This window comes from Malaclemys terrapin, chromosome 2 (assembly GCF_027887155.1).
Source record: "Malaclemys terrapin pileata isolate rMalTer1 chromosome 2, rMalTer1.hap1, whole genome shotgun sequence".
In the NCBI taxonomy this organism is placed as follows: Eukaryota; Metazoa; Chordata; order Testudines; family Emydidae; genus Malaclemys; species Malaclemys terrapin.
In genome coordinates, this window is record NC_071506.1 from 246,147,962 (window position 1) to 246,174,651 (window position 26,690).

Consider the following 26,690-nt stretch of genomic DNA (forward strand, 5'->3'; position numbering starts at 1 on the left):
TTGGAACAATGTTAATCCCAGTGGTTTATTATAAGAGATCAGACTGAGTGCAGTATTCCTCTCTCCTCTCATTAATTATGGCAGTTAAATTGCAACTATTTTCTGAACACATAGCAAGGCTAAAATGATTTGTATTAGAGCAGTGCCTGGAAGCCTCATCTGATGTAGGGGCCTCATTGTGCTAGGCATAGTACACCTATACATTAACAGTCCTCTGCCTTGAAGAGCTTACACTGTACATAGGTAAGACAAGGAATGGGAGCGGGAACAAAGGGCTCAGAGGTGCAGTAATTGCCCCAAGATCACAGCATGGTCCAGCAGTTGGCACTAGGTCAGACTGCCATTTGGGCACTTGGATTTCCTCCCTGGATTATGCTGAAACTTTTACCTGTAAATTAAACCTACTCACTGTGTGATATTTTTTGGCATTAAACCCAACTAAACCCACTGTTAGTTAACTTTCTGCTCTTTTAATATATAAGCCCTTTTACAGTTTACCACCACTAGTTTGTTCTGATTTGTTACAGAATGTATTTTAATTCATACGGTCATTGGTATTAAACAGTGACTAATCACTGACCTGTGTGTTGCAATTTACATATGCTACTTTTATAAATAGCACCTATAACAGGATTCTATTCAAATTTTATTTAATTATAAAAGCACCCTTATTGTTCTAGGGAATATAAGGAGCCAAAAATACAAATACAGTAATCCTCCAAATATTATACAATGTTCCTAACACTCTAGGGCAGAACCACTATATGAAAACTTTCCCGTTTCCTCCGTCCATAATACTCCCAGATCCTTCTTTATGCCTAGGGAAAATTATTAAAGACAGATTAATCTTGCTTTTGCTTTTTCCCTAAACATTGCTGAGTATCCAAGACAGGCTGGAAGGAAGGGCTATGTTTTATTAGAAGTTGTGCTAGCTTGCTTCGTTATTCCAAAAATATAGAGCTGGACTATAGTTTAACCTCAAAGTTTACAAAGGTAAACTACACCATTAGCCAGGACAAATGATGGGTTGTGATATGGAGGGAAGGAATCTCTAGGTGGTCAGCAGCAGCTCTTGTTGCTGCTACATTCCCCCTTTGTACCTGGTAGCATTTGTGGGGATAACTGAGGTCTAGTCTACACTACTGCGGTAAGTCAACCTGAAGTTACACTACCGCAGTTATGTGAATAATGCTAACTGAAGTAGATGTAGCTTAGGTCAACTTACTGCGGTGTCTACACCACGCTGTGTCAATGGGAGATGCTATACCACCAATTTACCTTACTCTTCTCAGGGAGCTGGAGTACCAGAATCGACGGGAGAGTGCTCTGATATCGACTTAGTGGGTCTTCACCAGACCTGCTAAATTGACACCCGCTGCATCAATCGCAGCACTGCTGATTTACCAGTAAGTATAGACATGGCCTGATGAATCTACAGGGCTCCATAGAGATCCATCAGCTATACCATCTCCCCTAACCCTGCTATTGACTTGGGTATTGGGAACCCCAGTGGGGCTGTGTTTGGACATGTGTGAGCTCCCCAATCCTAACCCTTCTCCCACCATACCACAATTTTATTCTGAAGCAGGAATATGCTCTTTGATAGCTGAACAAATGGAACAAAACAAAAATAGGTGGTTAAGGTCTGCATGGCTAAGCAAGAAGAGTAGATTACTTATTGTAACTGGAGGTTCTTCGAGATGTGTGGCCCCTATCTGGATTCCAGACCTGAGTGCACATGCGTGCCATGCGCCAAACTAATCGTAATCGTGTCTGTTGACCCACACATGCATCGGCCACGTGATGCATCCGAGGTTTTAAGAGGCTGTGCGCGTCGGCGCTGCTCCAGGTCCCTCTTACCAGCAAGTGATAAAGTCCGTAGCAGAGTAATGGAGGGCAGGTATTGGAATCCAAATATGAACCACAAATCTCAAAGAACCTCCAGTTACAGTAAGTAACCTCCTCTTCTTCAAGTGATGGTCCCCATATAGATTCCAGACATGGGAGAGTAGCGAGCAGAGCTCAGCAGGGGATATGGTTGCAAGGACATGCAAGAAGCCACAGTCTGTAGGACAGTTCAGCCTACTGCTACATTTGCCACTGCCATAGAGATGATGGCATAGTGAGCAGAAAAGGTGTGGACAGAGGACTACGTGGCCACCCTACAAATGTCCTGCCATGGTATGTCTGCAAGGGAGGCCGATGTGGCAGCATGCAACCACATGGAGTGGGCCGTGACTCCAGAGGGTGGCGGGAAATGAGAGAGCGTAGCTTTCCTTAATACAACAGAAGATCCATTTAGAGAGACTGCATGGCTCTTTCAGCGCTCTGTCGAGGAAGAGCTGGGGTGAGGCAGAGAAGGCGCAGGTGCATTGGAGATAAAAGGCCAGCGCCAGACGGACATTGAAAGAGTGCAACAGGCATGCCCTGGGGGATGCATGTGGTTTAGGGTAAAAGATTGGGAGGTATATGCACTGGTTGAGGTGGAACGGGGTGGCCACCATGGGGAGAAATTTGGGGGGGCAGGCACAGGGAGACCTTGTCTTTGTGGTAGACAGTAAAGGGCAGGACGGCCATCATGGCCACCAGCTCGTTAACCCATCTCGCCCAGGTGATGGCCACCAAGATTACCACCTTCATGGAGAAATGGGTAAGAGAGCAGGCTGCAAAGGGTTTGAAGTATGGCTTAGTGAGGGCGGAGAAGAGGAGATTCGGTCCCAAGAGGGGATAGGCTTCCACATGGATGGGAAGGCGTTGAGGAGGCCATGAAGAAAGTGTGCGGTAGTCATGTAAGTGAAGACAGACAACCCATCCACAGCAGGGAGGAAGTCACTGAGTGCTGCCGGGTGGACGTGGATGGAGGAGCAGGTGAGGCCCAACTGTCGAAAGTAGAGGACGTAGTCCAGGAGTATGGGAATGGAGACTGAGTCCAGAGGGTAGCAGTGATGGTGTACATAGGTAATGAAGGATAGCCATTTAGCTTGGTAGCAGGCTCTAGTAGATGACCATCTGCTGGGAGTGAGGATGTTATACATGGGGGCAGAGCATGCCTGGTCTGTAAGTGAGCCCCATTCAAATACCTAGGCCGTGAGGTGGAGTGGGCCTGGGTTGGGTGCCACAGACAGCCATGAGCCTGTGTGAGGAGATCTGGGAGGGTGGGAAGACCAACTGGGGGGCAAGCGGAGAGGTGAAGGAGATCAGTGAACCATTACTGGCGAGGCCAGAAGGGAGCTATGAGAATGACTGTTGCATGATCCTTCTGTATCTTGCACAGGACTTGCGGGAGCAAGGGAATGGGTGGGAAGGCATAGCAATGTTTGGTGGTCCAGGGAAGGAGAAGGACATCGCCCTGTGAGCCTGGCCCGAGGGCTCCTGTGGAGCAGAAGAGGGGAAGTTTGTGGTTCTTGGCCCTTGTGAAGAGATCCCAGTGTGGTGTGCCTGTGATGGGATCCCCGGGGTACAATCTGCACCCCAAAACAGTACTGTCTTGGCCTGGTCAGAAATGTGACCAGTGTAAGTTTATTACCTAGTCCGCCCCCCCACCCCTTGATGTGGAGAGGACACACACTAGCCTTTGTGAATTGAGCTGAGATTTCCCAAGCAAGTCAATCGAAACACATTGTTTTAAGTAAAATATAAAAACAGATTTATTAACTACAGAAAGATAGCCTTTAAGTGATTATAAGGGGTAGGCACAAAAGGTCAGAGATAGTTACCAAAGAAAATAAAAGGTAAGCACACAGTATAAATCTTAAACCTTGTTAGACTAGGCAGTATTTGGATCAGTTTTGATGTTGCAGGTAGGTTACAGTTCTTAATACACAGGCTTCTCCTTTAAGCCTGGGACTAGTCTCCTCAGTTCAAGTTGTTGTCTTCCCAGCATTCTTGTTTCTTTCAGAGTAGGTGGGGGAGGAGAAAGGTAAGAGCATGATGCTGTTTGATATCTGCAGTCCCTGGAAAGAAACTTACCCAGACATGTCCTGGTGTGCTCTGCTGAGTCAGAGTTGAGAATTCCCCATTGTGTGGTACTTCTCTTACAGAACTGTAAATCCCTTGTTTACAACTCCCCTGCTGATTATTAATCACCGAACACTCTCCTGGGAGTGAATCACCACCCTTCTCATCACTGAGGAACTAGCAGCAGAGACTCTCAAACTTAGTGAAATACGCTGTAACAACCATACAGCAAAATCTTAACTTCATACACATGAACGATATACATATCTAGACAGAACAACGGGTTTCAGCAAATCATGAACTTTCATGTGATATCTTACATGGTATGCTTTGTATGAAATATATCTATTATGACAGGGGTGAATATGGGGGTTCCAGAGTGCTGCTTCAAGGTACAGAGTGTCCCCTGGCGAAAGACTGAGTGAAGTGTGAGGTCCTGGAACTTCCACTCAGGATTTGCATAAAAGGACCTGCTGAACGTGTCTGACAGAGTTGCTGGTGCCTGGGAGGTGCACAGCGTAGAGGGTGACCCATGCCTGAGGCACCATTTCCAGAGGATGACTTCCATGCAGAGGGAGGGGGACCAGACCCCACCCTGCTTATTGACATATACAACCGCTTTCAAGTTGTCAGAGAGCTGTTGAATGTGGCGGGATCTGATGGGGGCAGGAATGTCTGGCAAACAAGGCAGGTGGCCTGCAGTTCCAGGATGTTGATATGCATCCATACTTCCCTGGGCGACCAGAGGCCCTGGGCTGTGTGGGCCTCCAGGTGGGTGCCCCACCCTATGAGTGAGGCGTCCCTGGTGAAAGTGGTGTGGGACATAGGGGGAGTGAATGGAGTGCCCGCCAGGATCGTGGATGGGTTCCACCAGCAGGGGAGGGAAGCCAGGATGAAGATGGAGATGAGGGCTGGCTTGTTCAGGTGCTCCAACTGGGTTGTAGACCGACTGGAGACAGGTGGAGGCAGTGCATATGTAGGCGGGCATACGGTGTGCCCAAGGTGCAGACTGCTATGTGGCCAAGGAGGGAGAGGCACTGCAGGATGTGAATATGCAGATGGCGGTGTAGTTGCGCGGTGAGCATGGTGAATTGATCTGATAGGAGAAAGGCTCGGAATGCAAGGGAGTCCAGGTGTGCCCCTATGAAGGTGAGAATGCGGGTAGGACAAGAACCTACCTGTCGTTATTGATGCAGATCCCCAGGCTGGCAAGGAGGTCACAGAGGGTCTGGATAGTGGCGAGGAGGCGGTCATGAGATGGTGCAATGAGGAGCCAGTCATCTAGGAAGGGGAATAGTGAGTGGTCTAGAGAGCGCATGTAGGCCACTACGACCACGAAGATGCAGGGAGCAGTGGCGGTCCCAAAGGGGAGGATGCAAAACTGGTAGTGGGAGTGTCCCACCATGAAGTGGAGGAAGTTGCGTTGAGTGGGGTGGATATCTATATGAAAATATGCATCCTTCATATCAAGGGCGGAGAACCAGCCTCGATGGGGGTGGGACAGGATTATGAGGGGGAGCATGATCATCCAAAAGTGGAACTTGCATATGAATTTGTTCAGCGACCAGACATCCAGAATGGGACAGTGGCCACCCCTCTTCTTTGCACAAGGAAATAAGGTTAGTAGAAGCCATGGCCATGGTAGTGCAGGACGCATTCTATGGCACCCTTCTAGGGGAGGGTGTCCACTTCCTCTCAGAGATCGCATTGGGAAGGATCCCCAGGGCCACCATGGGGTGGGCGACAAGTAGAGGAACTCAACTGGTGAACAACATCCAGCACCCAGTGGTGATCTTGCTCCAAATGTGGGCAAACAGGGCAAGACTTCGCCCCAAAACAATATGAGGTGCTGCAGAAGGGGTGGAGTGGCTTGGCTCTTGGGGGAAGAATCAAAAGGATTGGTGGGATGGACACTGCGGGAAGGTGGAGGTGGTGGCAGCGGCAGAGTAGCAAGGTCACTATGTGCACGGGCGCCGGCGATACGGATCTTGCAGGTGTTGAGGGTAGGGCTGGTACGCAGTGTGAGGGCGGGGTCAGAAGGGCGACCACTGCTGCTGGCAAATTGGGGCCAGGGTGTAGATTCTGAGCGACTGGAGGGCAGCACAGGAGTCCTTAAGAGAGTGGAGGGAACTTGTCCATTTCATCAATGAAGTTTGTGGCTGTCAAAGGGGAGGTCTAGGGCGGTCTGGACCTCCTTGGGAAAGCTGGAGGATTAAAGCCAGGAATCCCGGTGGAGCACCATCCCGAATGCCAGAGCGTGTGACAGTGTCAACCGCGGCTTGGAGGGCCACTTTGGCAACTAGCTTGACCTCATCCAGTAGCGCCTGAAAAGCCTGCTGTTGCACTGGCGGGAGAAAGGCCTGGAACTCCACCAACTTGGATTAATGAGGAAGTCGTACTTCACCAGGATGGTCTGGTAGCTGCCAATGAATAACTGGAAGTCTGAAGAGGAGTAGATCTTGCACCCCAGAAGGTCAAATTTCTTCATCACCTGATCAGGAGGGGTGGCCTTGAGGTGTTGCTGTCAGGCTCACTCGGTCACCATGTGAAACACGAGCAAGTTGGGGGGCGGGTGGGTAAACAAGAAGTCCGTACCCTTAGATGGCATGAAGTAGTGGCACTCCGCCTGGTTCAGGGTAGGGGCACAGAAAGCCGGGGTGTGCCAGACCACTTAAGCTTGGTGCAAGATGGCTTCACGGCTAGAGAGGGCATGCATTACAGCTATTCCCATTTATGTGATCAGGTTAACATGTGAAAAATATTCATGTTCTAATTTGAATCAGATAAATGGACATTTTAACCTTGGGTCTAGATACATGAAAGGCTATTTTTTAAAAAGTTCTCAAATTGTTACTGACCATGAGAAGATAATTTTTCAGGAAAATATCATTCTGCCTTATTTCCTTGGTTTTTGAAACTGAGATACTCTCGGTGCTGTCAATTTTGCACTCAGGAGCAGTGTTAATTACAGAGTTAAGTGTTCAGAATGAATATGTGGATGTAGCCAAGAGTAGCACGTCACTGCTGACATTTTCCAAATGTAAATTTGTAGATGGTTCTATGCTTATAGAGAGGCTATAACTGAAAATGCCATGCAGGCAAGCTTGTTATTTCTGTCTGCGATTACTACATAACTTACACTGAAAATACTGCAATATACAGGTGTTTTGTTAGATTTTGTTTTGACAATTCAAAAAACACAGGTCTGCTTAATGGGGAAACAAGCTAACTCATGCTGTTATTTATACATAAAAAGAAAGTATCCCCACCTAAACATTGTAGATAAAATACATTTCTAAACATGAATTCTTAGCCTTCTTGATATTAATAAACACTATGCATTTATGGTCTGTGAACAGCAAGTTTAAGTGGATCAACTGCACGAAAGTGATCCTTTAGTTATCTTTAACTTGTGTTTATATCCTCAAGAGATCACTCTACTTCAAAAATTGTCCATTTTTAGCTCCTCTACTATCCAGTTATTTTTTTCAATACAAAGAAATTGAAGAGGAAGTAAACAGGTCAGATTGAAAAAACAAACTTGCAAGTACTAGGTCATAGTTCAGGGAAAAGGTTTTATTTAGGGCTAACAACTAGATAATAAATAAAGGCATATACTCATGTAATAACAGATGTTTTCATGCACTTAACACATACAATAAAGCTGGCTTACATTGTTGTTTGGACAAATTGAGAAGAGGTATTTGGCAATACTATAAATCTGAACAATTTAAAGATTATAGAACAAATTCTTCCTGCTGTTGATTTTTTACATTTCCTTTATACAACTTTGAATAAATATTAATACATTTATTTTTCCTCATACTCTGTCTTCACTTTTAACATGCCAGATAGCTAAGCCATAGCAATATACAACCGCCTCGAAACGGCTTTTATAGTTTATATTAAGTAGTAAGAGCCTAGAAATTATTCCTAATTTTACCATTTTTGTAAAATTTGTTTAGTTACAGCCAAATTTTAGAAAAAATTGCAGAGAGTTTAAGCTTATTTAAACATTCAGTGCAAGGCCAGTCCAGACTGCAAATTATGATACTGTAACGTAAGCCAGTATAATTTAAATAACAAAACGTGCCCAAAAGATTCAAGAAGAAGCAAACAGAGAATGTTTTTACAGTTGAAAGATTAATTTGATACCTAACATGCAGATACTGCAGTATTAGACATTTTTCAAATCTTTATGAGATGACAAATTTAGATGGTATAAGTAGGCTTTTTTAAGAACAGAACTCACAATACTACCACAATGACCAAAAATGACAAACTATTATAAAGAGAAATCAATCTGATTAAAAAATTAAATATTTCAATTAACACTGAAAAGTGTTTGTAATCATTATTTACAATTTATCAATGATACCAGTGTACAGCTTCATACAGTCAAGTATACTGCTTTCAGCAAATGCCAATTCTTAATCCCCCAGTAAAGCATTAGATAGTAGTATAGTATTTCTTCTAAACACATCAATTTAATGAAGGAGATCGATCTGTGGTCCAGAGTAATTCTATATATGGCCATTTGGTTTGCAAACAGCGCTTTATTGGAGTATCATCAGTCTGTAGCATTGGATCTTCAAAGCCCATAATAACTGCTGTGCCTTCTACATACATGACCTGTCAAAATAAAACCATCTACTTCAGTATATTTCCTGAAATTCCTTTAAAGATAGACATAGAATGTTGTTTTCACAGTGTAGGAAGCCACTTGTCACAAAGCATGCTTTTCATAATAAAAGAAAAACTCAAATCAAATTAAAAGTTTTATACAAGTAGTTCACATTTATTGAAATATGAGATCCAGAGTAACTAACTGGTAGGTGTTGATGCCTGAAACTTCTATTCAGGGCATAGATTATTCATGCAGTTTACATACTGACAGTAAAGGCCAAAGCAGAAAAATAAAATAGAGAACTTAAATGATGTAAAGTCTGAGGCAATAGGCCATTCACTGAATAAACTCAATTTGCTTTAGATAAGAAAAAGATGAAAAAGCACAACAGGCAAAACATGTACAAATCTTTCCTTATAGTATAGCATGAGTCTTACAAGAAAGTCAGAAATCATGTTTTGACCAAATTTTCAGATGAGTAGTAGTATAGTTTTGAAGCAGAATGCTTTCAGTGCACCAAAGTCTGCGTTTCTATATATGGAAACACTAAAGTTATAGCACTGAAATTTGCTCATATAGGTAAATGTTACTATAAACTATCTGAATATTTTTAATTCAAATGCAACAGAAAAGAGGGAGGAGTGAATGAATATATACACAGGTGTCAATAGACAGAACAAATGAAAAGAAATTGACAACAAATACAATTGTGCACAAGAAAATAAGTGTTAATAATGAGGATGGACAAAATCTTATATTCCTTATTTCATGTTTTCATGAATAAGCACATACAGAATATATTTAACCACCCAATTAAGTGGCCCGATTTTCAGAGGTGACGAGCACCAACAGCTTGCACTGAATTGGAGCAGCAGGTGCTCAGCACTTCTGAAAGACAGGTCACTGCTTTAGGTGCCCTTAGGTGACTTTATAATCCCAATTATTCTGATTTCAACGAGCATTAAATAGTGATGGAATCAAAATGCATTTTCTGGAAGGGCCTCCTCACTGGTAGTTGTCTCTGTCTATTCATTCCTTGTAATCTCTACTCAGACTGATAGCAAAGGTGCTAATTAGAACTGATTGAAAAATGTTTTTTCCTTTGAAGAATAATCTTTGATTTGACAGAAATTTGAATATCTTTTTTTGGCCATAACCAGAAATTTTGATTTTGAAATGCCGCTGTGGTGATTTATGGGAGTTTAAGTTAATCTGTCTCATAACCCCATTCTCCTCTCTGGGTCTGACTACATCTCCCATGATGCATTGCCTCCTCTCTGGAAGAGTGTGACTGGTGTACCACAGTAAATATGGTTTGACCAGAGAGCATGGTATATAGAAGACAAGTGGAGTATGAGGTAGCATTTCCAAACTGAAATATTTCTGGTTTTCGGAACGGGAAAAAAAAAAAATCAATTTTCTGTGGAAAGCAGAGAATTTTTGCAAAACAAGTTTCTACTGAAAAATTTTGACCTGGCCAACTGTTCAGAACTGTCACCACATTTGACACTGCAATTTGGACACAAGGAACGGCACTGACATCAACTCATTTCACATAAGACAGTGAACTGCTATCACATGGTCATGATTATTGGTTTCTCCTAAGCAGGTTCCAATTCATTTTCTCTCAGATCATCATACCTTTTCATTATAATTAGACTGCTTCAATCCATTGTAGTGATATACAGTGAATGACTCTGGAACCCTGGAGTCCTGGTATAAACAAGACAGTTCATTTTATATCATAAAATCAGCTTACCATGCACCCTTTTTCTCTTTACAATTACTTTGCTTGATGGGAAAGGGGCAAGTAGGTCAGAAAAAAAAGGTGAGTCAAGATACAGAAGATTTTCCAGGCCCCTCATAGGAGAAAAATACAACACCCAGTCAATCAGTTCCACTACCTGTTAATAGATGAACATTTTGGGTTGCCTAAAGAGACTAATGATTCAGTGCCCAACTGGATATCTTGAAGTGGAATGATAAAAAAGTTGAGCATATACACTCTGAAAATTGGGCCTCCGAAGTGACTCATGTTCAACACCCAAAAATACTAGCCACTTAAAACTGTTAAGTCTGATCCAGTTAGAATGCTTAAGTACTCAGTGAAAGGTTTAATAAGTTCTTTCCAAGAAAGAATTCCTTCTTCACTTACCAAAAAGTACAGAAGAATCATGTCTGGAGTTAAAAAGAGTGATATTTAAATTTAATAAAACAACTAATTCCACTTTGTCAGTGGTATATTGCTTCCAGACTTGTCAATAATTGCAACACATCAGTTTTTGTATGAAATAAAATTTAATTAAAAAAAACTTTCTAGTAGTTCCACAGCTCTGGATCTTTCTATCCTAAGAAAATGAAAGCTGCAGCCTTCACTCTTCCTCCAGACATTGAATCATCTCTTAATGTATTCAGTCCTTACCATCTTGGCAGCAAAGCTCTAGAAGTGCTTTTGAATCATTATTGTGTTAGTGTTTCACATTGCAGTATTGTTTTGTTACGGTACATTTTTCTGATCTATATTACATCTTTAAAAGGTGCATTGCCAAGTATACTTTTAAAATAGTAGTGCGTGTTTCACTTTTCCTTAGTAACACTTATCTTTAAAAAAAATGGAAAATTTATTTTAAACAAATGCTGATTTTCTTGTATTTCAAACATGGCTGAAATTAATAAGGCTATTTTGTTTACTAACTATAGCTTCAAGTCACCATAGTGAGATGTGTAAAGATTTGTTTGGGCACTAGCATCGATTAGGTCAGCAAAATCTGGGAATAATATTTGTTAGCTAACTGCTGCAACAAAGGCTGCAAGACTGGTACATAACATTGTGGCCATTTCATTCTCACAAAAGATGAAAATAAAACTGATTTCCAATTCCCAGGCAAGAGAAACGGCATTTTAGATCTAAAATACTTGATGACAATTTCTCCTTATCCGACTTTGTCCTCTTATCTGTAGAGACCTGCAAATCCGTGGGTATCTGCTTTATATCTGTGGACCATTTCTGCGGATAGCAGCGTGGACGGGGATACAAATTTTGTATCCGCGCAGGGCTCTGATGGTAAGAGCCGGGCGGGTAGCTGTGAGGAACCACGGCACGGATCCTCCATCTGCCTTGGGCAGGGGTCCTGGGGAGCATGGACACTGGGTGTGGGGCCTGCTTGGCTCTTACCGTGGCCGGCTCCATGCTGACCCCCCGGCCAGAGCTGGGTCCAGGAGAGCTGCATTGGCAGCTGTGGGGAGCCTGGGTCTCTCCACCTGCAGGGGGCTGCTCAGGACCTCTACCCAGGGCAGGTGGAGGGTCCGCCACGGCTCCCCACAGCTGCCAGCATGACTCTCTCCGACCTGGTTCCGGCTGGGGAGAGGAGCAGCTCTGAGCCGCAGCCCAGCCACGATAACAGTCGGGCAGGCAGCTATGGGGAGCTGTGGTGGACCCTCCACCTGCCCTGGGCAGAGGGCTCGAGCAGCTCCAGGTCATCTCCACAGCTCTCCCCCCTCCCAGGCCTGTGTGGAACCAAGCCGGGGAGCTGCAGCGGACCCACCACCTGCCTGCAGTGCGGGAGGGAAGGGAGGCGGAGAACAGCCCCTGGCTGTGTCCCCGCCCCCCAGACTCCCCGCCCGGCTGAGGGCAGGTGGAGGATCTGCGACTTCGCCTGGGCTCCCCACGGCTCTCCCCGACTGGGCTCAGGCATGGGGGATGCCTTGGAGCCTCAGCCTGGCGGATATCCACAGATAATTTTTGTGGATAGCGGATTGGATGCATCTGCACAGGGCTCTACTTATCTGACATCTGGCAGCTTCTGTGGCGAGTGCTTTTTGGTGTGAAAGCTATAAATTAGAATACTTTTTCATTTAAACATTTTGGAATGCTAATCATGTGGGACAGTTATATTGAACTGAACAGTGCAAAGAGTTACCTGCTGACCCGAAGTATCAAAAAAATGCAACATTTATTAGCCTAAATACTTTTGCAAAAAAGCACATTAGAGGTATGAATGTTTAATGCATCACTGAAGAATCCTATCTAGTGAAATACAAAATGTTCTATGGCATAAGTAGTAGAAAAAAACATCTACGTTACCTGCTCAGGGAAAAATTCTTGCAGAAAGGGACCCAGTAATATGATTCCTAGTCCTTCTGGGTCTAATTTGGTCTTCATGAGATTTACACTAAAACAAGAACATTGGATACAAAAATATGAGTTGCACATTTTTATTCTTGCATGACTATGTTATGTGGTACTACAACATTCTGACTGCCAAATATATTGAGGTTTTTTGATTTAGACTCTTAAATGACAAATGCACCAGAACGGCACCAGATTTGAGAAAATGCAGTTATTTTTAAACTAAAGTAATCTGTTATTTAAAATTGAAGTAGTTATAATTTTGAAAGATTGCCTTATTAGGTAAAGTCAGTTGAAAGTCAGGCAGACTAAAACCTACACTTTAGCCCAGAAGACATTTTACTGTATTCTGCAAGCATTCCTCATCTTAAACACACAAACCAGTCATTCTTTGAAGACCTCTGACCAAACAACCTGTTTTTAAATAGGGATTTGAAAAGCCACCAATGAATACATTTCAGAGATTTTTAAAATTAAGTTGATAAGAATGAATTTAATTGAACTAAGGTCCCATGTTTATCATAGTATATTTACATAGTGCCTTTCATATTAAAGTAGCCCAAACCACTTAACATTTATTTTGATATTATACATACAAAAACAGAGAAAATGAGAATATACATGGAGTAGTATAAAAGCTTTATTGGCAGTAATGTGGGATTTTTGCAAGCCGTTCTAAATGAGTGTTGATAAAACATTTACATTTCTATTTATGCAATATATTTTACAGACACTATTTAGCAGAGCTTTAAAAAGTATTCATATTTTTTATAGCTCTCAGTCTAGTTCTAAAAGTTTACCAGGATAGGCTTCTGAATGAGAAATTTTAGAATTCACACAGTATCTAAACTAGCTCTCCTGTAATCAAGCAGAATTTTAACATCAATTTTAAACTGGTCACTGGTCCATGACAGAATATTTACCATTCTGCTAGCAAACCACACCTTTGGTGTGTTTAACATTAATTATTTTTTTTCAAAGTAGTCTGAAAACTGCTCAGTTTTGGAATGTTAGAACAGGTTCTAGGCATGATGGATTAGTGGACAGAATGCACATGAGGCATATTTAGGGCTTGTTTACATGGAGCAGCAACATGCAGTATGAGGGTGTGATTTCTAACGCGCAGTAACATATTGTGCATTAAACTGGTCCATGTAGAGCCTGCTGGTGCACACTACTGTTTCCACAGCTCACTTTAACATAGTACTGTTTCAGACAGAGCTATGGTAAAGTGCAGCAGGGTACACGGATCAATCAACACGCAACACATTAGTACCTGTAAGGTGCATTATTTCACTTTGTAGCTAAGCCCACAAGCGTATACCACGTTTCAAATGCTCTGCAATTAACCTAATGAATATAGAGAAACCCCTTTACTAACTGAAATACATCTCTAGAAAATAATACAGCAACTGTTTAAAAACCTCTCAGCCACACTAAGTTTGAAGCCTAGTTTTAAGCAGTCATAGGATAAAAGATAGTCCGCCCATGGATCAGTAACTGGTTAAAAGATAGGAAACAAAGCATAGGCATAAATGGTCAGTTTTCATAACAGAGAAAGGTAAATAGCAGTATCTCCCAAGGATCAGTACTGGGATCTGTGCTGTTCAACATATTCATAAATGATCTGCAAAAAGGGATAAACAGTGAGGTGGCAAAGGTTGCAAATAATTATCTTGAGTAATTTTGTATCAAGTCCAAAGCTGACTGTGAAGAGTTACAGAGGGATCTCACAAAACTGGGTGACTGGGCAACAAAATGGCAGATGAAATTCAGTGTTGATAAATGCAAAATAATGCACATTGGAAAGCATAATCCCAACTGTATATACAAAATGTTGAGGTCTAAATTAGCTGTTATCACTCAAGAAAGATCTTGGAGTCATTGTGGATAGTTCTCTGAAAACATCTGCTCAATGCGCGGAAGAAGTCAAATAAGCTCTGAGAATGTTAGGAATGGGATATATAAAAAAATATAAATATCGTAATGCCAGTATATAAATCCATGGTGTGCCCACACTTTGAATACTGTGGGCAGATCTGGTCACCCCATTTCAAATGAGATTTTAGATATGGAAAAAGGTACAGAGAAGGGCAACAAAAATATTTAGGGGTATGGAACAGCTTCCATATGAGGAGAGATTATAAAGACTGGGACTATTCAGAAGAGAGACTACTGAAAGGGGATATTATAGCGGTCTATAAATTCATGAATGATATGGACAATGTGAATGTGTTATTTACCCCTTCACCTAACACAAGATCTAGGAGTCACCCAAAAAAATTAATAGGCAGCAGGTTTAAAACAAAATAAAGTACTTCTTCACATAATGCAGTCAACCTGTGGAACTTATTACCAGGGGATGTTGTGAAGAACAAAACTGTAACTGGATTAAAATAATAATTAGTTAAGATGGTCAGGGATGCAACCCCATGCTCTTGGTGTCCCTATGTCTCTGACTACCAGATGCTGGGACTGGATGACAGGGAATGGATCACTTGATAATTGCCCTGTTCTGTTCATTCCTTTTGAAGCATCTGGCATTAGCCACTGTCAGAAGACAGGATACTGGGCTACATAGACCATTGGTCTGATTCCAGACTGGCCGTTCTTATGTAGAAAGTAAACATTAACCAACTGAAAATATAGATGGAAGTTAAGGAAAATGTAATCATCAAATTCTAAACAGGGTTAATCTTCTAAAGAGTATCATAGGATCTTTAGTAATCACAAATTAGCAGAATCTCATTTCATCTCTAATTAAAGATGACACCTTCAGCAATAGTGCCCTCAATGCCATGTTGCAGGAATTCATTCAGACCTGAAATAGAATAATTCCATCTGAGTCACCAGCATAACTATCCGACCAAAAATTTTTCCTTGCACACCTCCCAAATACTGAGCAGGTCTGAGGATGGTTAGGTTAGGTTTTGAGATCTGAAGAGATCACAGCCTGATGTAGAAGCTTATAGGAAACTATATATTAGTTTCCTATAAGCTTCTACATTTTATTTTATACATAATTTAGATGTGATTTGCTTTGAAGAACACCACATTTCCAACCACCACATTTGATTTTTATCTTAAAGAAAACAGCATGACAACATTCAAGGCATTAAGAATCCAAATACTCTTTACGTTATTTAAGTTAGTTCCGTATTTCATGGACTGGAGACCCTAAACACAAAGTCTTAGATGTCAGCTGAAAAATGTGGTGAACCTACATAGGTCAGAACCTACTCTATAATACTATTGCTTTAACAGAGAAAATATTGCAGACTATGGATACGGAGAAATTCCACAGCTCGATGTGCAGCAAGGAATCTTTTTAATAAAGTATGCCTTTCTTGTGAAAGATTCTTGACCATTCAACACCTGATGTTCCATGTGCAATAAGAGGTCATGATTATGCCACAAATATCTAAAACCCAAGCAGCCATTTCTGAAAGAGCTGGATTTGGAAGGAGGATTTTTCCCTTTTCCAAAGCAGATTTTTTTAGAGGCAGTAGAACAAAAGCAGCCTTTCCAAGCCTCCCAAATCAGGCTCTTTCCCTAGAATTTGCAAAATTCTGTCCCCTCTGGAAGGGAAAATATGTTTCACATAGAGCTAAGTACAACTACATAAAACGCAACCGTACAGAAACACAATCAATCAATCTGAAAAGCAGTTTGAACTTAGAGCTCTAGGATGGTATTAAATCTTCCTGTAACATGGTGGTCTGCTGTTGAGAGACCTTGTTTTTTCTAGCACACAGATTCACCTTGCAGTATTGGGTTGTCATAGGCAAATACATGCACTTACAGAAACGTGGGTCACAAATAGCCAATAACTAGGAGCTACGAAAGACTCTTCTTTCTAAATCAAAAATTATTTTGAATCTTATCTTTAGGCCCGTTTTCTTTCATTTACAACTGACTCAATATTTTGAGACATTGTCCGTAGGACACTACACAGAATTAGATGTACAGGTCTGTCACAGCTTACGTGCATTTAACATGCGCGATTTCAACTTTACGGTCGGCAAAAAACAAAAAAAAAAAACAAAAAAAAAAGAGAAAAGCAACAGTTTTAACACTATACCTGTAGTGTGAGCGATTTCGCCCGCCATTGAACTCAATGGGATTTTGGCTATACGCGGTTTTCGCTTTACGCGCTAACCACGGAACGGAACCCCCGCGTAAGATGAGACAGACCTTTACTAACAATTCAAGATAAAACCAACACATAACTAATCTGTTAAATGAAAATTTAGCTACACAAATTATACTTACTATTCAGGATCTGATACAAGGTCCAAAGCCTTCATTACATCTTCTAGAAGGGTATCAGGTATAAATCCATTATCTACAAATGGGACAAATTTTCTCATTAGGGAAAAATAAACTGAAAACACTTCAAGATTATGGATTTTACCCAAAATACTGGTAATCAAACCTACATCTTAGAATTTGAGAGTGCACTGTAAAGTTACAAGATGATGTCTTAGAACTCATGATTTCCATACATATTTCACCAATTAAAAAACTGCAGGCCTACAGGTCTTAAAAATGCCATTTTTCTAAAACATTTGAAAATGTGAACCTTATTAAACTTAAAACAATTTTTTACTAATAGACATATCATGCCACCTTAAAATGGTGAGAGAATGTTTCTAAACTTGTTTCTAATTAAAATAAAATGTGAATATCAGGCAACTTCTCATTTCTAAAATGAAACTAAGGAATCTTTCAGTTCTTGTCATACCACTCAGAACACGATGGATCAGGTATGAAAGTCTTACATTTTTCAAAAATGTAAGATTAGGGAAAGTGGTGGGTCACATGCAAAGAAACATACAAAGTCCCCAGTGTTGAAAAGTTTACAGTAAGAACTCTACTTCCTACTATTGCTATATTTGACTTCCTCATGCTCTGTAGTTTTCAAGAGGCTTGTCCATTTTATTACTAGGTTGATAAACAGCAACACTTTGTGATTTGTGGGTTAATCAGGAGGTAGCACACTTCCCTATGGGTATGTCCGTCTACACAAGAGCCGGAAGATGTGAATTCCAGCCTGAGGAGACATATCTGTAACTAGCTCTGATTGTGCTAGCTCATTAAAAATAGCAGTGTAGCCATGGCAGTGCAAGCAACGGGAGGGGCTAGCTGTGCCAAGTACATACCTATGGTCTTGGATGAGATCATACAAAGGGCAGCCATGTATGGTTTATAGCACTCTAGCTCACTAAATCAGAGATAGTGCAGGTATGTCTCCCAAGCTGGAATTTACACCTTCCAGCAGTAGTGTACACATACCCTGTGAATCAGTATTAAGCCTCATCATGAGCAGTGTGCCTTACAATGCCGGGGACTGTACTACTGGGGGTGCAATGTTTTGCATGTATTGTAAAACTGTTGCCCTATTTTTCCAGAAAGTTAATATAAAGATTTCAACCCAAAACTTAAAAAAAAAAAAAAAAAAAAAAAAAAAGGCAGCCTTACCTTCTGGGTCATACGTTTGAAAAACTCTTCTGGCTTGTTCTGAAGGAGCTTCAGGGGCAACAAGGGCCAAATCCTAAACAAGTAAGTTCCACAAGATTCATTATTTCAGACCAATACATATTGTTTCACTATGAAAATACATGACCATACTGAAAAATTTCAAACCTTAAATTAATGAAGAAACAAAGTATAATGGCAGAGGTAAGCATTAGGTTCAAGTTAATTCCACACATTGGTGGTGTTCAAAAAGGTTGCGTTAAGAATGCGTTACGGTTTATTTAGATGGCTTTCCAGACAACTATCCTGGTATGGATATAGCTTGTCATGCAGATGTCATGGCATAGAAATAGCTGATTCCAAGAGCAAAAAGTGTTATAATTGGGATGCTTATATTGGCAACTAAATCCTTTTGAATCTAAAAAGGTATAGACCTTTAAATCAAAGTGAAATACTCTTAAAAATTTTATTTTAAAGACAAGAATAATTAAAGACATGGAAAAAAACCAGAAAAGTCAGTAAAATGCAGATGGGTATACCAGAGATAGATCATGCCAAACTAGCCCAATAACTTTCTTTGAAAAAATAACTGAGTTCTTTAGTCAAAGTAAATGCAATGAATCTAATCTGGACTTCAGTAAGAAATTTGATATAGAGATTAGTTAAAATGGGAAAAAAAAAAGGAAATTAATAAAATAATTGTTAGGTGGGTAAGGAACTGGCTAAAGGGAAGAAGACAATAGGTTATGCCAGTGGTGGGCAACCTGCGATCAGGGTAATCTGATTGCGGGCCACGAGACATTTTGCTGACATTGACTGTGCACAGGCATGGCCCCCTGCAGATACCAGTGGCTGCAGTTCGCCGTTACCAGCCAACGGGAGCTGCGGAAAGCGGCGGGCCACAGGTTGCCCACTATTGGGTTATGCTGAAAGAACTATCAGGCTGGAGAGAGGTTACTAGTGGAGCTCCTCAAGGACTGTTTTTGGAAACAATCTAAATTAATATTTGCCTTAGTGTACTAAGGAAATTTCCTGAGGACAAAGTTGGGAGTCATTGTCAATACAGAAAAGCATCGGAATGTTATACAGGAAGAATTGTATGACTTTCAGAGATTCCAAGGCCAGAAGGGACCATTGTGATCATCTAGTCTGATCTCCTGTATAACACGCTATAGAGCGTTCCCAAAATAATTCCTATAGTAGATCTTTCAGAAAAACATCCAATCTTGATTTAAAAGTTGCCAGTGATGGAGAATACATCATGACCCTTGGTAAATTGTTCCAATGATTATCTATCTTCATTTAAAAATTTACACCTTATTTCCTGTCTGAATTGGTCTAGCTTCATCTTCCAGCCATTAGAACATGTTATACCTTTCTTTGCTAGAGCCCATTATCAAATACTTGTTCCCCATGTAGGTACTTATAGACTAATCAAGTCTTTGTTAAGCTAAACTGAGTATCACGTTTTATAAATCCTTCCATCGTTTTCATGGCTCTCCTCTGAACTGTCTCCAGTTTATTGACTTGCTTCTTGAACTGTGGAAACAAGTACTGGATACAGTATTCCAGTAGCAGTCACATCAGTGCCAAACACATAGATTAAAAATAACATCTCTACTCTTACTCGAGATTCCTGTTTATGCGTCCCAGGATCATATCAGCCCTTTTGGCCAAAGCACACTGGGAGTTCATGTTCAGGAGATTATCCACCCCCAAATCTTTTTCAGAATCACTGATTACCAGAATAGAGTCCTCCACCTTGTAAGTATGGCCTACATTCTTTGTTCCTAGACATATAAGAATTTCTGCGATAAGATGGAGCTTATGTTTGGAAATGACAGGAGAAAGACAGACCTAGGTGCATTTGTTGATCACAGGATGACTGAGCTACCAATGTGACGTGGCTGTAAAAAAAGGCAAATGTAATCCTAGGATATATCTGGTAAGGTATTTCCAGTAGAGCTAGAGAAGTATTTATATCGCTGCACAAGGCTCTGATAAGACCTCATCTGGAATACTGTGTAAAATTCTGGTTACCCATGTAACCAGAAAGATGAATTCAAACTGAAACAGATGCAGAGAAGGGATATTAGGATGACCAGACGACTGCAGAGCCTATCCTACTAGAGGAAAGACCTTGGCTTATTTAGCCTTGCAAAATGAAGGATGGGGGGGGGGGGGGGAGGGGATAAGCTTGCTCTCTATAAATGCATTGGGGGGCAAGGGGTAAAACATCAGGGAGGGAGAAGAGCTATTTAAAGTAAAGGACAATGTTGGCACAAGAACAAATGGGCATAAACTGTCCATGAATATATTTAGGTTGGAAATTCGAAGGTTTCTAATCATAAGAGGAGAGTAGTGGGGGCAAACAACCTAACTATAATTTTAAGATTGATCTGGATAAATTTATCAATTGGATTATATGACAGGGCTGACGGCAACAGCAAGAGACTGGACTCAATGACCCAGGAGGTCCTTTCCAGTCTTATGTTTACTTTGCACAAAACCTGAATAATTTGTTACAAGTTAAAAAAAAAAAAAAAAAGTTACCCTACCTATGACTTACAGAGTACAAAACATTTTTTTCTAATTTATTTTCATTTTCTTAAAGCAGAAAATCAAAGACAATACTTTCAGTCAGCAGATTTCAGTATGAGACAAATAGTTTTAGTCTGGACTGTGCAGGCCTGTACTATTGTTCAATTTAATTGAGTAGACATAAATGGAAGCCATGCATCTACATAAAGTATGTTATTTTGGTACAGTGACCCACATATTAGATTAAAGAAAGAAAAAGCTACTTCAGGGAAAAATAGAAGTGAAATGCATTCAACCAGAATTTCATTCTTATTTTAGGTCTCAATTGCAAATGCTCCAAATGAGCAAGATATTTAAAAATATGCTTAACTTTAACGTTGGCATGTGCTTAAATACCTTCCTGCATGGAAAGGTAAGCTTGTAACCTTGCTCTCATAATTCATTGAAAGTATATGTAACGATTTACTTCTTTACGATGCTAAATTGGCATACAATGACATATTAGGAATCCCCATATGTGATGAACAATTTGTACAACTTAAAATAAATGGCATTCCTAGTTAAGAAAAACTAATAAAAAGGCACTGTAATAAGTTTGAGAACAATGTTATAGAACCTCAATACTTTTAGCAGTACATTCTCATGTTTATATACTTTATCTGAGCTCCTTTCCCAACTGCAAGTTTTGCAAAAAACCCCAAACTGTTACACCACCAAATGATAGGATTAAAAAATAATAATTCTTCCAACCAAAGGTTGTAACAGAAGTTTGATGGAGGGAACAAAATTAGCTCTTTATCTTGCATCTCCGTTACTGCAACATCCTTAACATAAGAATGACCATATTGGGTCAGACCAAAGGTCATTCTAACCCAGTATCCCATCTTCCAACAGTGGCCCATGCCATGTGCTTCAGAGGGAATAAACAGAACAGATAATCATCAAGTGATCCATCCCGTCATCCATTTCTGGAAAGCAGAGGCTAGGGACACCATCTCTCCCCATCCTGGCTAATAGCCATTGATGCACCTATCCTCCATGAATTTATCTAGTTCTTTTTTGAACCGTTATAGTCTTGACCTTCATAACATCCTTTGACAAAGAGTTCCACAAACTGACTGACTGCAATGTATGAAGAAATACTTCCTTCTGTTTGTTTTAAACCTGTTGCCTATTAATTTCATTTGGTGACCCCTAGTTCTTGTGTTGTGAGGAGTAAATAACAACACTTCCTTATTTACTTTATCCACACCTTCTCTCTAGCCTTGACAAATGCAAACTTGCCCCACTCATATCCAGTCAGAACACTATTGCAAATATAGTTTTCCTAGGGCATCGCTTTGATCACATTATCCCTCTTTGAATCCCTCTACTTGCCTCCCATTTCTACACCAAACAAGCTGCTCATATTCACTTCCAAGGCCATTCAGCCAATTCCCACCCTATCAATCATCTCTCATTCACTATTTTGCTGTTGACACTCATCTCCTATTGACCTGTGATGCCAGCCTCCACTGCCCACTTGTTCAATTTTGTAACACACCTTCATTGCTTTCTCCCATGCTGACCCATAGGCTTGGAAGGCACTCCCTATAAACGTCTACAAAGCTACTGACTTGATTACCCACCTTCAAATCTCTCCTTTGCCATGAAGCCTACAAAAAACTTTACAACGGTTAGGCTGCTCACGTGCCTATCATGACCAATATTATTTCATTGTTTACTTGTACTCCCTCATCTGTCTATATCCATCTGTTGTCTATCAGATTATAAATCCCTTGAGGCAGAGGCTGTCTTTTTGTTCTGTATTTGTACAGTACCTAGTACAATGGGGTCCTGGTCTATGACTCTGGCCCATAGGCACTACAGTAATACAAATAAATAATATTTGAAAAAGTTAAAAAAAACAAACAATCTTAAGAACTTTAAGTACGAAGAAAATGAAACATTGCAGCAATAATGAATATCCAGAATGCTCTGATTAAGTTTAATAGAACTGTATTTGGGGGTGTAGGACAAGACAAAGACACTCAGGCTGGAACCTTTCAAACACAACTCCTTTCTAATTTTATACAGGGCCTGAAAGACTCTTCACTTGGTCTAACAGAAACTTTTGTCAAGGCAAGTGGGCTGAGGAGCTGCTGGCTTCTTTCCTGGCGAATGATAGACTCAGGATTGGAGAGGCTATTTTTAGGTCCCTTTAACCCATCACAATATGATCTTGTACTTGTTTAACTTTTTACAATTCCACAGGATACGGAAGAAGAGTTCCCATTCTCAAAATATCTCCAACAAATTCCCATAGATATGACTTGATTACTTGTTTAATGGTCATCATTTGGTAACAAAACTAAAATAATGTAAATATTCATAATTTGTGTTGGGCCATGCACATGCCTATCTTCTTGTTTCAATATGCGTGACCACGGAGGAACACAAGGAATCAGTCTTTCTATTAATTAATTGGCATCTGAAATAAATTGTATGCTTGTACAGTAAATGGCTACAATTTTAAGCCAAATGCTAAATTGGAATAAAGCCAGCTATTTGTTACGCATTCAATTTTTAAAGTATGGAATTTTGATGTTCTATGTAAGTCATTCAAGAAGAGATTACATAATTTGCTTTACATGAAGCTTTAACTCTACACTACAGTTTTCATTGTTTAAAATAGCAAGATCAGAAAAGCACCATTAGCTACCACAGAGAAGTGCCAAGAAAATAAACTTGTACTTTTTTTAAAAGTGCGAAAAAACCCTAAAGTTCATAGTAACTTTAGACTTCAGATGGAATATTGTGCTATGATAGCAGGTAATAACAAATAAAAACACCTTCATACGTATATGACCCGCATTCCCTACGGCAGGGATAGTCAATAGGGAGAATGTGGCCCAAATCTGGACCACCAGACACTTTTGAACGGACCTCCAAATCTTTTTATTTACTTATTACTGTGTTTTTTATTATTATTATTTTCTCTGGAGGCTGGCCCTTGACTATACCTTTGACCAAGAAATTTGGACCTTGACAAAAAAAATAAATTGACTACCCCTCTCCGATGTTTCTACAATGAAAATAAATGGAAAATATGAACTTCAGTCAGAAAAGCTTAGAAATGTGGCAAACATCTAACAAAAATGTACTTCAACTGCCCAAATTGAAATTCCATCATTTCTGCCAAAATATGAAAAACAAACCTCCAGCCTTGTGAACTGCATTTGATACATTCCACACATTGAAACTTCCATACAAGGAAATCTCATCAACAGATTATCATAACACTTATTCAACACTTTTAAAGTACCCCATGTCCCAAGAGGCAAGAAAATCATATTTCACCCTGTGGCTCTGGTGATATACAAATAGCCATTTTTACAACTTTCAAAAGTTCTCTTCAATAATACCAGTTATTTTAAGATCTCATGTTTATTCTTAGAGGCAAAATATATTCTTAGTAAGTTCTAATGAAAACATTCCAGAAGTTTGTCCTGCAAATCCAAAACAACTCATAAGAATTGCTATAATGAATAAGCTGTGATGACGTACCTGTTTTGAGTTTTTTACAACACTCTTAATTGAAGGACCTATTATCCTTTTAATTCAAACCCACTTGGATACGAAATATTTAGAAGTTCTATACATACTACAGTAAGTACATGACTTACAGTAATATTTTATTACTATTAAAATATCTTGTAAAATATTTTTCTACATTGTTTGCCTAATTTCAAATTAAAACATCAATATATGTAAGAAGTGCCTAAGTTTGATAAAGGTTACATTATTATTTTTTTTTAGAACTATTCCAAGCTAATCTGTAGATTTACACCATTCCTAAAGCATTACAAAGGCCATCTTTTTTGTAGTTCACACCAACTTTCATCTCACTACACTCAATAAATTGATAATTGTTACTTCTAAAATACAATACAGCAAGTCTTCCCACTCGAAGGACACAGATGCTAAGATTGTTTTAAAAAAATGGATTCCAAAAAGTTAAGCTCCTAAGCAGCCTAATTTTCAAGAGCGCTAAATACCCAGCATATCACGATGACATCAAGAACAATACCTCAAAGCACACTCAGTACAAGCTTACACACAAAATTCTGTCAATTCAGCACAATACTGACCAGTGACGCCATGCTACTCCAGTTCGGGGCAACACCATGGTATAGAATATCAAGCATGCAGTGCTTTTGCGATACGGACAGACAAACTAGGCAGACTAAAAGTGATCATCACGTGTAACCGAAGAATGATTTTAATTAGATGCATTAGACCTTTCACCTCCAAAGATAGAACTCGTATCACAAAAACGCAAGATCTAGATTTTCTAAGTTTTTGTTTAGTGTCCTTTTATATATCAAAATATGAATACAAAGTAAATAACATGAAATATTGGTATGATATACAAAGTATATTTTAGTAGAAACAGTGTTTTAACACAAAACAGAAGTACTTGGTTGATCTGCGAGCCCACAAAGCGTGCAGAGATAAGTCTAAGCTTAAAGATCATATTAAAAATTGGCAGTTGAAACTATACAAGTTAAAGATAGAAGGTGGCTTTGAGGGAGGCGTTCCCACCATGCTTGCATTCTCCTTAAAGGACTTTAGCCAGGCAGATGTACAAGAAAGGAGTGATTTGTTTTTCAGTATATTATAGAAGGAAATAGAATATGTTTCTTCTAGGCTCCTCTCATTTCAAGAATTTCTTTCCTTCTCCCAAATCCTTAAGGTCTTTCAGAGACTTGCTATAGACCTATATTAAAATGATTGGCTGGGAAATAAGACAATATCTAGTGAAGCCTATCAAGCCACTACCGAATGGGCTGGATGGATTGCTGTTAATCCCTGCTAGTGCTTCACCGTCTTCTGAGTGAAGTATGAAGCTCCAATTGATCCCCTTACCTGGTAACAAGTTACCCTACCATTAAAAGACTGGGTCAGCCAGAAAAGCTTACATGTAATCAGTTCAGTTATGGCATCAATTGCCAATACACAGAAAGTTAAGGCCAATTCCTGTCTACTAGCTGTAGTTCACTGTTGTACCTATAAGAGTTAACATTATTTTTATGTGGTTGATTTGCATTACATATAAAAATGTGTTCACCAGTAACAAATCACTAGCATTCAAACCTGCACCTTATTTGATACAGAGAAGCATATAGTTCAAACATACTTTATATGTTTCTCACTTTCAAAAAAAAGTTTATAGCCAATATTACTGTTTCTGTTTAACGCTCTGAGCCCATTTCTATTTAACCTTATAGTGAAGTCAATGCTGAATCAATGTCAGCACAATTGTTTCCATAGCAACAGACCTGTGTGTAAGAACAGGATTGTGATTTCACATCAGGATAAGACAGGAGAAGCTGGACTATGAGAGAAAAAATGTTTATTAAAACACAAAAGTTCAGTAGCAGAAAATGCAACACAAACAAGGGGGATTGTTGGTTAAATAATCCTGTTTTCAATTCTGCTTTGGTATGAAATTCTCCCATTAAAAATAAAGAAAGTAATCTTAAATTAGTGAAAAAAGGTGATACTAGCTTGTGAAAGTGTGTACACGGTAAATCTATGTTTTATTTCTGGTAATGAGAGTTTGAAACTCAAATGCAACACTCAGTTCTATAAGATGGTGTTTTACCTTGTTGGCAGAATACTTTCGCAACTAACTGCTCAAGATTTTAAAAAGTACTGTAATGATTAAATATGCTTAATTATATGATTTTTATTTAAAAGCCTGCCTTTTAAAATCTTTAGTGTAAGGCCATCAGGAAGTTGATGTCCTTTAGTGTAAGGACATCAGGATTGATTGTCTCCAAGTCTTAAACCTTTTTGATAAAACAATTTAAATAGAGAGGTTTCTTACTGACTGGGGAACTTTTTAGACTAACCATGTCATTTCACATTTGCTTTGGTAAAATTCGAATAAAGACTAATTCACACATTTAAACT

At 39.9% G+C, this 26,690-nt stretch overlaps 1 protein-coding gene across 3 annotated transcripts in view; it reads right to left on the reverse strand.

Moving 5' to 3' along the window:
- Positions 1 to 7,512: 7,512 nt before the first annotated feature.
- Positions 7,513 to 26,690, reverse strand: part of MINDY3 (MINDY lysine 48 deubiquitinase 3) — a 74,348-nt gene continuing 55,170 nt past the window's right edge. For all 3 annotated transcript variants that reach the window (XM_054020584.1, XM_054020585.1, XM_054020586.1), the window contains 5 exons: positions 18,195 to 18,267; positions 16,986 to 17,058; positions 12,669 to 12,756; positions 10,226 to 10,297; positions 7,513 to 8,589 (listed from right to left, as the gene is read on the reverse strand). In XM_054020584.1, coding sequence (XP_053876559.1) covers positions 8,440 to 8,589; positions 10,226 to 10,297; positions 12,669 to 12,756; positions 16,986 to 17,058; positions 18,195 to 18,267 — 456 coding nt within the window. In that variant the 3' untranslated portion in view covers positions 7,513 to 8,439. The remainder of the gene's footprint in view (positions 8,590 to 10,225; positions 10,298 to 12,668; positions 12,757 to 16,985; positions 17,059 to 18,194; positions 18,268 to 26,690) is intronic.